Here is a 13,834-nt window from a genome sequence, read left to right as displayed (position 1 = left end):
TCTTTCTGATTTATTTTCATTGATACTTTTTTGACTATAGATATTCAGTATATATTGTGCTTCAGTATTTTGCACCATTATTTTTATAGGTGCTTTAAATCACGTAATATTTATTTATTTTTGAGTTTTGAGTTTTCAAGACTGGGTTTCTCCTTGCAGTCCTGGCTATCATGTTATTTGCTCTGTAGACCAGGCTGGCCTCAGACTCAGAGATCTGCCTGCCTCTGTCTTCCAAGTGCTGGAATTAAGGGCATGTGCCATCTTGCCTAGCTGTAACAATATTTTATTATCACTAAAAGATAATTAGTATCAAATACATATTAAACTGCAGTCAAAATCTAATTTGAAAAAATCTTTCTGCTTTTATTATTACTATTATTATTTATCCTATGAACTTCTAAAATTACCTGCATACAGCAGCCCAGGAATGAGGGAAGCAGAGGGACAGCTTGTGGGAGTCCTCTTTTGTTCTTGGGTCTTGGGATAGAGCTCAGTGCTCATGCAACCTTGGTTGCAAGCACATTTACCTCACTGGCCTTACTTTATTAGTAGTAAAGACCTTGATTTTTATAACACAAGTATCTCTGAACTATATCTTAGAAAATATATGTTTGTACCATTTTTTTATTATTCTTTACAGGTTTAGTTGTATTTCTTAAAAATACAATAGAATCTTTTACTTTGAGTCTTGTAACAGTGTTTGTGCATTGTTTTTAAAGACATGAGTTTAGTTTTTTATTACAGTTTTATTTAATACTTTTTTTTCCAGGAATGATGTTTCCAATGACTTTGAAATAAATGTTGAAGTTTACAGCTTGGTAAGCAGTTAAAAAGCTTTCTGAAATGAATAATAATATATTTCCTTAATAATACCACATTTTAAGATAGTTATCTTTGGATCTGTGTGTAGGTACAAAAGAAAGATTCATCTGGCCCTGATAAGAAGAAGAAAGCATCAAAGTCCAAGGTGAGAGTTACAGAGACCTAGTAAAAGCATCTAAGCCAGTGTTCTGCTGCTGTGAGAGACTGTGGCCATGCAGTGCTTATAGGGGAAGCATCTAATTGGAGCTGGCTTATGTTCAGGTTTAGTCTGTTAGCATCACAGTAGGAAACATGGCAGGCAGACATGGTGCCAGAGAGGTAGCTTGAGTTCTACATCTGAATCAGCAGGCAGCAGGAAAGAGAGACTAGGCCTGGCTTGGGCTTCTGAAACCTCCAAGTCCATCCCCTGTGACACTTTCTTTAACAAGGCCACACTTACTCTAAGGTCACACCTTCTAATGGTGCCACTCCCTGGTAAGTTTCAGTGATTTAAAGTTTTTTTTTTTTTAAATCAATTACAGGATCCAAATTTCTATTTACTGAATTAAGTAGGTATGACTGTAGAATGTAAACATACACAAGTCATCATGATAAGTGTAATCAGGGCCCTTCTAATACATGCAAATATCTTATTTTCTGAATATTGCTTAAAAATTGAGTTTATAGCTTACTTCAGCTTACTTGTGCTCCTGTCTCTGCAGGTCTGCAAGGCCAAGGTTGAGAAATATGATTACTGGGGTCTTGGTTTCCGCCTTTTTTGCTCTTTTGTTTTCTTCCTAAGTCATTAGACATTTCTTCTGGCTGAGTGGTTGGGGCACATGAGTTTAATTCAAGCACTTGGAAGGCAGATCTTGGATAGCATGGTCTACAGAGTGAGTTCCAGGACAGTCAGGGCTACCCAAAGACCCTGTCTCCAAAAAACCAAAAAAGAAAAAGAAAAAAAAAAAAAGAAATTTTTGTCTGTCTCCAGTTTTGTTTTTTTTTTTTTGTTTTTTTTTTGGTTTATTGAGACAGGGTTTCCCTGTAGTTTCTAGAGCCTGTCCTGGAACTAGCTCTTGTAGACCAGGCTGGCCTCGAACTCAGAGATCCGCCTGCCTCTGCCTCCCGAGTGCTGGGATTAAAGGCGTGCGCCACCACTGCCCGGCTTGTCTGTCTCCAGTTTTAAAGTCTTCCTTTATTCTAAATTTTTTTTGGGTAGAAGTGGAGAGGACATTATACACACACACACACACACACACACACACACACACGCTCTACTTCCAAAGAGTAAAGCAGTATTTGAAAAGCCTTGATAAAGGAATTTAGTGTGGTCTATAATGTTTATATTTAACAGTTATTTTCTGTGTAAGAACATTAAAGTTCTGAATTGTAATATTTAATAGAAAATATGCTAAGCTCTCTCCTTTTCCAGGCTATTACTCCAAAGAGACTTCTCACATCTATAACTTCAGTAAGTAGAATTTTTCTAAAAGTCAAATTCTCTTGATAAACCTACATTTTTAATAAAACTACAAACTGAGAAACCAGCTTTAAGCCTTTAATAGTATAGAAGTCTTTAAAATGCACGAATGGGTCCCAGTACTTGAGAGACAGAAGCTGGGGCATTACAAGCTGAAGTCCAATCTGGACTACAAAGTAAGACTTTCTCAAAGTAAGTGAAGATATGTTAATTATTGATACTTATATAGGAAGCGTGTTTTCTCAACTGTAGTCCTTGTAGTGTTAAAATTTTGTACTTTATTTCATACTAAATAGTAGATAATTAATGTGTCTTCTTCATCTTTTTTTTTGTTAGAAAAGCAACCTTCATTCTTCAGGTGAGTGGATCTAAACTATTTGAAGCTTTAGAATAAGTAAATTTAGCATTTGCATACCTTTATAAATATATCCAACCATATACACCCATATACACACACCTTCTTGATTTGATTTGAAAAAATATTTTCTTTTTTAAGAGTTTTAAAAATTATTTTCATGTGGTATGTGTATATTTGTGTGTTTACCATGTGTGTTTCTGTTGCTTGAAAAATCAGAAGTAGTCATTGGAGCCTCTGGAACTGAAGTTACAGGTGGTTGTGAATCTCTTATAGGTACTAAGGATTAAACCTGGGTTCTCTAAAAGAAGCTCCAGTGCTCTGAAGCACTAAACTGCTTCTCTATCCCCTTAAGATATAGTATTAATTTTAATTGTGTGTGTGCGTGTGTGTGCATGCCTACTGGCACGTACACATATGCATGTGCAATGGTGGTGCGCATAGAGGCCAGAAGAGGATGTTGGATTTCCTGGAGCTAGAGTTAAAGGCAGTTGTGAGCCACCCCTTAATAAGTGCTGGAAATTGAACTCTGGTCCTCTGTTAGGACATTGAGCTATCTTAACTATTGAGCCATCTCTCCAGCCACAAGAAAACATTTCCTACATGGACTTTTTAAAAACAACATATATTACTGGCCAGAACAGATTGTAGTCGGATTTGTTAGGCAGCAATATAAACTAATTATTAGGGCTTTTTTCAGATTGTAGCAGTCATGACTAGTCACTTAGTAATTCCAGCAAGTAGTGTTATTCTTCAGCCCTGCTTCACTTTTTTTATTATCAACACTATGGAGTTTGCCTCTTTTTTGGTTTTCTTCGAGACAGGGTTTCTTTGTGTAACAGTCCTAGCTATCCTGGAACTAGCTTTTGTAGACCAGGCTGGCCTCAAACTCACCGAGATCCGCTTACCTCTGCCTCCCGAGTGCTGGGATTAAAGCCGTGTGCCACCACTGCCCAACTGAAGTTTGCATCTGTAACTTACTGATTTCAACTAGTATTGTAACATGTCAACAAAGCATCTCTCTAGGGCCCTGGGAACTGGGTTGCTGGTGATCAAGAAAAGTCCTCTATAATGAATTTAGGCTCAGGTTTTCAAAGTGGGCTGTGATGGAACTGGCCTCATTTACGTCATGTGTTTGTTCTCTCGACTGTGGTACAAGAAAGTTACTAAGATCACTCAGGATTACCAACAGTAAGGCAGTCTTTTCCATATTTCTTGTCATTTTATTTACTGATATGTGTCTGTGTATACATGCACATGTGTAGGTCAGAGTTCTTTCTCTTCTTACACTTTATAGATTCCAGTGATGAAAACTGGGCCATAAGGTTCGGCTTGGCAAATGCCTTTACCTACTGAGCCATCTAGCTGGTCAACTTTTCTGTATTTTGGGAAGATGTGGGGGGAAATTGCTTTATTTATGTTGAAACTTTTAGGTTCTGTGTCATTAAAAACATAATTTTTACCAAATTAAGAAGTGTCTGCATTTCAGTTAAAGGTAATCTTCTAAATAGTTTTCTTTCATTAGGAAAGCTTGATCTTTGATTTTCCTCCATATTTAAAGTCGAGGTGAGACAGTGATGTGGCTAAGCAGGTAGATTCTTATATGCAGGCCTTAAGATCTGAGTTTGATCCTGGGGTGCCACAACATGGCAGGAAAGAACTGACCTGTCAGATTGTTCTCTTGATCCTCACAAGACTGCACGAACACACAATCAAATACACTAGAGTAAAACTGGAGGACAGTGGACATGGAGCCTCACACTTGTGAGTGATCTTGATACTTGAAAAGCTGAATGAAGCAGGAGGGTTGCTGTGCTTTAATGGCCACTCTGGGCTCTCTGGTAGTTCAGCCTGCCTGGCCAAAGGGAGGCATCCCTGTCACAAAAGACAAAGAATGAAAAGGGAAATGAGGCATCGGATTCTCTCTGGCAGTTTTATTTCATACATGTGGATAGTGAGAAGTCATTGCTTATTACTTAGTGTCATGGTCACTGTGCTAATGCTGTGGAGACCATGACCAAAGCATCTCTTAGGAAAAAAGGCATTTAATTGGGGACTTGCTTCCAGTTTCAGAGGGTGAGCCCATCATCGTGGCAGGAACCAGACAGGCAGTAACTGAGAGCTTTACATTCTGATCCACAGGCAGTGGTTCGGGGCATTGGGAGGAGGAGTTGAAAGAGGTTGAGACTGGGCTTGGCATGGGCTGTTTACATCTCAAAGCCCACTCCCAGTGACACATCTCCTCCCATGAGGACACACAGCAAGGCTATTCTAGCAAGGTCACACACCCTAATACTTCTCAAATGATTTATCAGCTGAGGACTGAGCATTGAAACATGAGCCTATGGGGCCATTTCTATTCAAACTTAGGAAAGCCAATCTGAACTAAATTTTGCTGCGTTTCTCTACAGTTATGGCCAGTCCAGGAGGTCTCGGTGCTGTGCGCACCAGCAACTTTACCCTTGTTGGATCTCATACGCTGTCATTATCTTCCGTTGGAGACACTAAGTTTGCTTTGGACAAGGTAACTCAACTGGACTTATGATTGTGTGTACACTTAAAAATATTACTATTAGTCTATAAAAATTCCAAAATACTTTCAAATGTTTGAAATCTTTGGCTTAAATACACATTCTTAGAATTTTACATTTTAATAGAGGTATACATGAGTGATATATGTTGGGAGTATTTTGCATATTGATACTATTAAATAGATTTAAATAAAATCTTTGGTCTATACTGGTTTCTGTGACAGTTCTGATTAACATTAGGTGTCGCATTTAGGTATTGTTTATATTTTGAAACAATTCAATATGTTATGGAGTTAGCTTTATATATTTTATAGGACAAGTTCCTGCTGTGTCATTGAGGCTTGCCCAAAACTTGCTAAATAGCCCATGCTAGAACTTTCTTGGTCCTCCTGCCCTAACCTCTCAGTGTTGGGATTATAGGCATGTGCCAGCCACAGCTTTTTAATTTTTGAGATCCTTCCATTCTTCCTTCCTAAATTTAATGCTTCAGACTTCAGATCTGTATTTTTTCACTGTGGAGTGCTTCTTACCATAGTGTGAGGTGAGTAAGCATTTAAATCGCTAATGAGACTGTGGTAGGGAGCTTGCTCACGTTGACTCGTGATACATAATATAGTGATTGCTCTTTAAATACAGATTTTTTTAAAAAAAATAGTTTTTAAATCTTAATTAAAATTATTGAATTGGCATGTAGTAATTTGCGTATTTACTTTAATACATGTGCACAGTGTGTCTGATCCAGTCAAGATAATTAGATTTTATATCTGTTCATCCCTTACTGTTTAGAACTTTTGAGCTCCTGTCTTAGTATTTTCTTAAAATACTTAATAAGTTATTATGCAAATAATCCTCCCACTGTGATGTGGACACTAGAATTTATTCCTCCTAATGGTAGTTTTTTTTTTTTTTTCCTGGGGTTTTTGTTTGTTTTTGTTTTTGAGTTAAGGGCTCCCATAGCCCAGGCTACACCGTCAATCTTGTGTGTGGCCGAGGTTGACCCAGAACTCCCAGCCTTCCATCCCTACCTCTGAATTGCTGAGACTCCCAGCTTTGGGATATCTGCCTAGCCTGATTGTGTTCTAGTACTTGCTTGACTTCCCACCTCCTCCACAGCCTCCCTTTCCTGTTTCCCTTCTCCATCTCTAATGGCTATTGACCTCGGGTGGGCTGTGGAAATTCTTCCCGGGTGGAGAGAGCATGCAGTCTTGGGTTCTGTCGTCAGAACAGAGAGGTGAAACTGCTGAAGAGAGGCTGGGCTTCTGTCTGGGCAGATTGAGGTCCATGTCTCCTTCTCTGGTAGCACTAGAGGCCGACCCCAGCTTGCATGCACACTGTGCTGGTAACTTCATTCTGAGCAAAATCACTTCATACTCGGGGCTCTTATTTCCCCATAGGGGATATTAGATTAATACTAGTCAGCCTAACATTAAAACTACGAAAATATTATTTTTGGTTGATAGACAGTGCTGACCATGATTTAATTTTGACTACTGCTAACACAAAAATTATTTTAACATGCTAATATCTAAAATTGTATGTAAGTTTTATTTAGTAATTTGACTAGTCTTAACGCATTGAGTGATTCTGGATTTTTTTTGTTTTCTTTTTGTTTTCTTTTTTGTTTATTTTAGATAAATTTTGATGTAAGAGAACAGGAGCTACTGGGCTATTTGTTCCAGGAAAAGGTTGCTTTATTTTCTTTACTTAAAATTAATGTGCTTAAGAAATCATTTTCTGTCTGTATTATTTCTTAATCATGTTATGTTAAAGCTGCTGGTTAAGTATATGTTCTGATGAATAAGTTGAACTTAATAATTTAAAAAAAGAACTAATGTTCTCTTCAAAACAATAGCCAATCCTTGATTTTTGGTCAATGTGTGTTTGTTTCCATAACCACTCTTCTATATTTTTTGTTTATTTGAATAATTAACAATATGCATGTAGAAACAAAAATTTCATTCTTTGGACTCTTATATATGGGCATCTTTTTCTATGCTTTCATAATTCTAAATTTATAGATTTCTTTACATTTTCTCATTGTTTTCCTTGTTGATTTACTTTAGAATTTACTGTATATATACTTTCTTACATTTTGTGCTTCTTTGTTGTTGTTTGAGACAGCGTTTCTATATGTAACAGCTTTGGATGGTTGTCCTGGAACTTGCTCTGTAGACCAGGCTGGACTCAGACAGAGAAATCTGCCTGCCTCTGCCTTCTGAGTGCTGGAATTAAAGGCAGTGCCACCACCGCCTGGCTTTTTTTTTTTTTTTTAAGACAGGGCTTCATTTATATTTGGCTGGATTTGAACTTACTATGTAGCCAAAGATGACTGTCAACTTCTGACCTAGCAACCTTCCAAGTGCTGGAATCACAGCCCATTGGTCTTCACGGCTTAACATTGGATGCTGGAAATCAAACCCAGAGCTTCATGCATGCTAGGCAAGCACTCTACCAATTGAGCTACATCCCAGCCCACATTTTATAATTTTTTGAAATCTATATTCATATTGATTATTTTTCTGATAAAATTATTCTATATTTGACTATATTTGATAAACTAAAAGAACTATTGGTATGATACTTTAAAATTGTTCTTATGTGTATGAGTGTCTTGGCGGCATATATGTATGTGTACCATGTGTGTGCCTGGTTCCTGCAGAGGTTGCAAGGAGGGAGTTAGATCCCCAGAACCCCAAGTGGTAGATTTCTGTGTTATCTGGGCTGAAAATTAATTTAAAGACTTGGTCCTGGCACTTAAATGATGAATCTCAGTCAGTTGCAGTCTCAAATCCCTTATTGCGATGTCCCCAATGCGACATCCAGAATACTTTTGCTTGATATGTTTCTGAGAAAAGGGTGTTCAAAGCTCACTGACTTGAAGGCGCCTCTTATAGAGAGAGGTTTCCTTTAGGAAATGGAAGTGTCAGTTCAAATATTTTAGGGAAAACAGTGATGAAGTAAAACCATCAGAATGACAGGGTTTTGAGCTTAGAAGTAAAGTGATTAGGCATTTTTCCCTTAGACAGGGTCTTTCTTTATAGCCCTGGCTGGCTGGGAACTCTAGGTAGACCACGTTGGCCTCGAACTCACAGTAATACTCCTGCCTCTGCCTCCCAAGTGCTGGGCTCAAAGGCGCACACCAAAACACCTGACTGAATAGACATTCTTTTTGAGGAAATGCAGCAAATGCCTTTGGGGGGTATTTTTATTTCTATTTTTTTATAGATGTGGTTTTTAATAAATAAATATAATTTATTTATTTATTAAAAATTTCCACCTCCCATTTCCCTCCCGCTCCCCCTCTCCCTCCCTCTCCAGTCCTAAGAGTAATGGGAGCTCACCAAGGCCAGCTGGACTGGGACTGAACGAGCATGTGATCAAAACGGACTCTCTGAATGTGGCTGACAATGAGGGCTGACTGAGAAGTCAATGACAATGGCACTGGGTTTTTATTCTACTGCATGTACTGGCTTTTGGGGAGCCAGATTGTTTGGATGCTCACCTTCCTAGACCTGGATGAAGGGGGGAGGGCTTTGGACTTCCCACAGGGCAGCAAATGCCTTTTGACGTGTATAGCCACGTCTCCCTTCCACTCTAGAATATGCCAGTGCATGACGAGTTCCATTATTCATCCTGGCTCTAGGTCACAGTTCACATCCTAACTATCAGTGAAGTGAGGATGCCTTAAAGAGATTCATGCTAAGTGGACTAAGGCGAGAACTTTATCTTGTGTGTTAGTAAGAAAGATTTACTCAAAAAACAAGCAATGCCAAAGAAAATATAATCCTTAACACACACACAAGAAAAGAAAGATTTACTCTTTTTTAGATGAGTGGATATTTCCATGCCAGATAACTACGCTTTAATTTGGAAGAAAATGTCAATCAAACTTCTAATTAGTAGGACTGATGTAGTTTCAGTTTTAGTTTAAAATTTTGTTTAGTCTGAGTGTTTTGTGTGCAGGGTCCTAGGATTCAAGCTGAGGGACTCATGCATGATAGGGTACCTTGCGCGTATTTTGTCAATTTTTGTGTCATATATTTTAAACTTTCTGATGCGTTGTTCCATTTATCTCTGATTTTTATTTTAGTTTTTTTAAATAATTTTTATTTTATGTGCATTGGTGTTTGCCCTGCATGTAGATCTGTGTGAGGGAGTTAGATCCACTGGAACTTAAGTTACAGACAGTTGTGAGCTGCCATGTGGGTGCTGAGAATTCAACCTCAGCCCTCTGGAAGAGCAGACAGTGCTTTTAACATCTGACCTATCTCTCCAGCCCCTAATTTGTTTTCTTTTTTGAGGGTCTTCTCATGTAGTCCAAATTGACCTCAAATTTGTTTCAATCCTCTGCCTCACCCTCCTAAATACTGGACCTAGAGGAATAGGAGATCACACCTGCTTTTGGTCCTTTTCATTTTAAAGTTTGTGTTGTCTGATATGAATGTCTGATATGGTTTTGCTTTCTGCCTTCCCCTTATTCCTTCTCCATCTGCTTCAAGCTCGTGTCTTAGGTACAGCCTAATCTGACAAGTCTTTTCAGTTCTTTGTCTTTTTCATTGAACTGTTTAGTTCATTTGCTTTAGTGTCACACAGATGTGGGTGAAGTACAGCCCACTGTCAGTCTTTCTTTAATGTGACACATGTGTGTGAATTACAACCCATGGTCAATCTTTTCTTTTTCTTTTCATGTCATACAGATGTGGGTAGATTACAGCCCACTGCCAATCTTTTTTTCTCTTACTTTAAAAAATAAATTATAAATACTTTATCAAAGTTCATCAAGGACCTTCCAGAATGCTTACTCTTTATTGTTCAGGGATTATTCGTTCACAGAGTAGGTCACCGTGCCCTATCTTAAACCCCGGCATGTCATTACTCCTTGTGGGCCTCAGTTAGATGTCCACACTGGTCTCCTTTTCCAGTGGCGCACACATCGCACAGGGCCATATTGGTCTCCTGGCAAGAGCAGCTGTCAAGGTTTATGCTGGGGTTAAGCCCCACTGAAGCTGTCAGGATTCAGGAGGGTCGCTGTAGCAGGTGAAAGCTGGCTAAGATCTGAGGGAAACAAACTAAATTAGCTATATAAATCTTTTTATCATGTCCCATTTATTCTTTCTATGCTCTTTCTAATTCTCTCTTGATGTTTGTCTCTTGATGTTCCTCGCTGTTCCTCCTCACTGTTCTACCCATCCTACAAGGATTTCAGTTTATATACACAGACGTAGTTAACAGTATACATTTTTTTAGGGCTAACAGGATAGACAAAAGAATGACGCGGTAGGCATCTTATGTCTCAGAAGGGACATGGCTGTGAAGCTCCCTAGCAGGTACTGGGAGGATTAGGATGAAGTTTACCCCCTGGGCCAAACATCCTGGTACTGTGTTGGCTGGCACCCAGGTGAGAAGGAATTTCTTTCTCTGGGGCTGGTTTAGCGACCCAACATTTTTTTCCTGTATCTTTTAAGGGTAGAGGTACAAACAGTTAATTTCCTAGACTAAGATCTTGTGCCAGATGAAACTGAGGTGAAGGTAAGTAGAGAATACTAATACTTGTTAGGGGAGAGGAAAGGCCAGTGGGTCACACTCTCCTGAGTTGTCTGGTAGAGCACTCAGGGCCACCCAGACCTGTTCATCAGTAAGAGCAGAAATGCTGTCTCTCCTGCTCAGGGCTCCTTTCTTGTCAATAAGTCCTGGATAATTGTGTGGAACTAGCTTTATGTAGATTTGACTACTAGAACAAAGGTTTGGCTGAGTGAATACTTTTACACCAGGGCCACATGGTGTGGGAGAAGGTATATGTTATGCCCAAATCCGCGGGGTCCCCACAAAAGCCAATAAAGGAGACCAAGTCCCATATGTAAAAGCAAAGAGCCTTTATTTTAATAAAGTTTGCAAACTCGGTCTCTCTGCATGTCCAACGTGCTGGAATATACGGAAAGCCCTGAGCTCAATTAGAATTGTGTTTTTATAGTAGTAGAGGTGGGGTGAGGGGTCTCTGAGGTTTAGGGCCCCTGACTGGCTGACATTTGTCCAGGGGTGTCCTGTTGAGGTGTGCTGGCAGGTGTCTCTATCTACAGTTCCTGGAATGCCAGGCATTTCCTTTGAATGGTCTGCTCTTGGGTGGGGGTCGGGCCACCTTGGCCTGCCAGGGATTGTCTCAGGGTAAAGTATTGCAACTCCAGACTCCATTTAAATTCATCCATGGCCAGAGTCCCAGGTGATAATGATTGGAAGTAAAGAATTTCCTTTGGGTGACCTGCCCAGACTTAGCTTATCATGGCTGGCCCCCACAATATACAGTTGCCAGTTCAGGAAAAATCGGGTTTAAAAAATAATTTATACACTGCTGAGATATTTCAGGATGAATCCCATTATAGAAGGAGAAACATCATAATTTCACAAGATTTCTACAGAATTGACAGTGGCTATCCAAAAGACTAGTGTTCCTGAAGCTTTGCAGATCAGGTTCTCCACCAGGTCATACTCCTGTGGATCCGTCCACGGACCTGTCAGCTGTACTTTACCGTATAATACTTGTGGCTCACATCAAGGAGCCAAGCAAGCTTCAATTTAGAGAGGTCTCCTGAGCCTCAGGGTGGTGGGCAGGGCTTGCAGTTGCCAGACCTTAGCATCTTTCCGTCTGAAAGCGCAGACAGAGTGCATGTGAGCTAAGCCCCAAGCCTCAGCTAATCTGAGCCTTCTGGTCTACTTCTTCAGTTGCTCTCTATTTTGTTTGTTTGTAAGACTCATTTTGTAGCGTGTAACCTCAGCTGCTCTTGAACTCCTTATGTAGGCCAGACTGGCCCCCAACTTGGCATTCCTCTTGTCTCAGCATCCAGAGTGTCTAAAATTAAGGTTTGGCCTTTGAGTAGTTCTGGTTCAGTTTTTTTCAGAGACCTTGGATGAGCTGGACCCTGTGTTCTCCAGCTGCCTGCAGATACTGATAGGTAGGGAAGGCTGACAGGCAGACCACTTACCCCACAGCCCCTCGGCTGCTAAAGTTTGCCTTTTTACTACAGAATGCCCTGCGAATGGCAGTTCAGCCCCTGGGAAATAATTTGGCCCCAGCTTTGTTTCACCTAGCAAAGACATATGTCTTACTGGCGTTTAGTACTTCCCTCCTGTTTGCTTTTGTAGTGGTTTGATGACTTCACTTTATCTTAGCCCAAAGGCCAAGAAGCAATTTTTTATATCTTTTTTATTTTAGATATTATAATTATATAATTTCTCCCTTCCCTTTTCTCCCTTCAAACTCTTACATACACTTCATTCTTGCTCTTTTTCAAGTTCATGGCCTCTATTAAAGGCCATGGTGAGACTGAATATAGCATCTGCCGTTCCTGGGAAAGACATCTTACTGCAAACTCTCTGCTCCTCTGGTTCCTACAGCTTTCTACCCCCGTCCACAGTGTTGCCTGAGCCTTCGGAGTAGAGTTGAGCTGTAGATGTATCTGCCAGGACAGAGCTCCACAACTCTGTTTTGGTTAGTGTAATTTTCAGTAATTGTCTCCATCTGTTGCGAAGAGAAGTTAGTTTTTATTGCTGTTGCTAAGTTTACCCAGTGTTTTATTATTGTTATTATTAATGTTAAAGTAAAAAAAAAAATAATAGACTTTTTTGTAGGTTTTCATCTCTAAGATTCTGGGAACTTAATTGTATAAATCTTTCAAACATACATTAGGATAAATTAGTAAACAGAATTTGGGAGTAATTTTGAGAGTGTGTACTTGTCCAGAATTGTCTGTCTCTATGGTCAAGCGAGAAGAGTCAGCACATGGCGCAATGACAGGATGGGACTGCACCGTCTGCATACAGAGACTAGACGTCTGCATACAGAGACTAGACAGGGCTCCTGCAGCTGGAGTTCTGTGGCGGCTTTCACTGCTAGGTCTAAGCCTGTTTCTATCCAGGGTCAGGCTGGCTGACTTTACGTATGGACTTCATAGTTTTGGAAATCTGCCCCAAAGTAAAATGACACCAGGTTGAGTGACTGTCACCTGCATTAGGAGTGTTCTAGAGCAGCGTTAAAGAAACGAGTAGATAACTACAGGGTAGTTATTATCAGCTCCTTTTTGTTCTCTTGGGTGAAATTGTGTTTGAGGAAAGTGTTTTTAGTTGGCACATAGGTTCATAAGGTTTAGTTTTCCTCTATTTCAGGAAAATTAGGAACAGAAATTATCAAGGGAAAAATAGAATTATTTATAGCTTGGCCTACCTGGGGAAATGGCAGTTAAATTTTTATAGAAAAAAATGAACCTAAAACCAGGAACTTTGTATTACTATACATATGCACATGTTGCTTTGTGAGGCATTTTTGAAATCCCTTTTGAGGAGGCAGCCCTCCTAGTGCCAGTTAGCCTTTGCCTCCGCAAGCTTGAGATTCATGGGGATATTTAAATTCTTTTGAGTCCATTGTTTTGGGGTCCCTGTTTCAATGGTGTGTTTGTGTGTGTTGTTAGTAGGTGCTTCTTCACTTGAAATGAGTTCATATCCTGCTAATTTCATCGTAAATTGAAAATCACTTAAGATATCTAAACCTACTAAGCATGGCTTAGCCCTCCCTTCCATAAACATTACACTAGCCTGTACTTGAACAAATTTATTTAACATAAATCCTATTGTATAAGAAAGTAAGGAGTATCTCATGCACTTTGTCAAATTTTTTAA

At 39.6% G+C, this 13,834-nt stretch overlaps 1 protein-coding gene across 1 annotated transcript in view; it reads left to right on the top strand.

Moving 5' to 3' along the window:
• The window catches only part of Anln (anillin actin binding protein), a 59,674-nt gene that overhangs the window by 31,602 nt on the left and 14,238 nt on the right, over nt 1–13,834 (top strand). The window contains exons 16-20 of the mRNA XM_042054700.1: nt 770–818; nt 911–967; nt 2,234–2,272; nt 2,618–2,639; nt 5,048–5,160. Of these exons, the coding sequence (XP_041910634.1) occupies nt 770–818; nt 911–967; nt 2,234–2,272; nt 2,618–2,639; nt 5,048–5,160 (280 nt within the window). The remainder of the gene's footprint in view (nt 1–769; nt 819–910; nt 968–2,233; nt 2,273–2,617; nt 2,640–5,047; nt 5,161–13,834) is intronic.

Source organism: Arvicola amphibius, chromosome 3 (assembly GCF_903992535.2).
Source record: "Arvicola amphibius chromosome 3, mArvAmp1.2, whole genome shotgun sequence".
In the NCBI taxonomy this organism is placed as follows: Eukaryota; Metazoa; Chordata; class Mammalia; order Rodentia; family Cricetidae; genus Arvicola; species Arvicola amphibius.
Note: the sequence above shows the minus strand (reverse complement) of the source record. Positions and strands in the feature narration are given on the sequence as shown.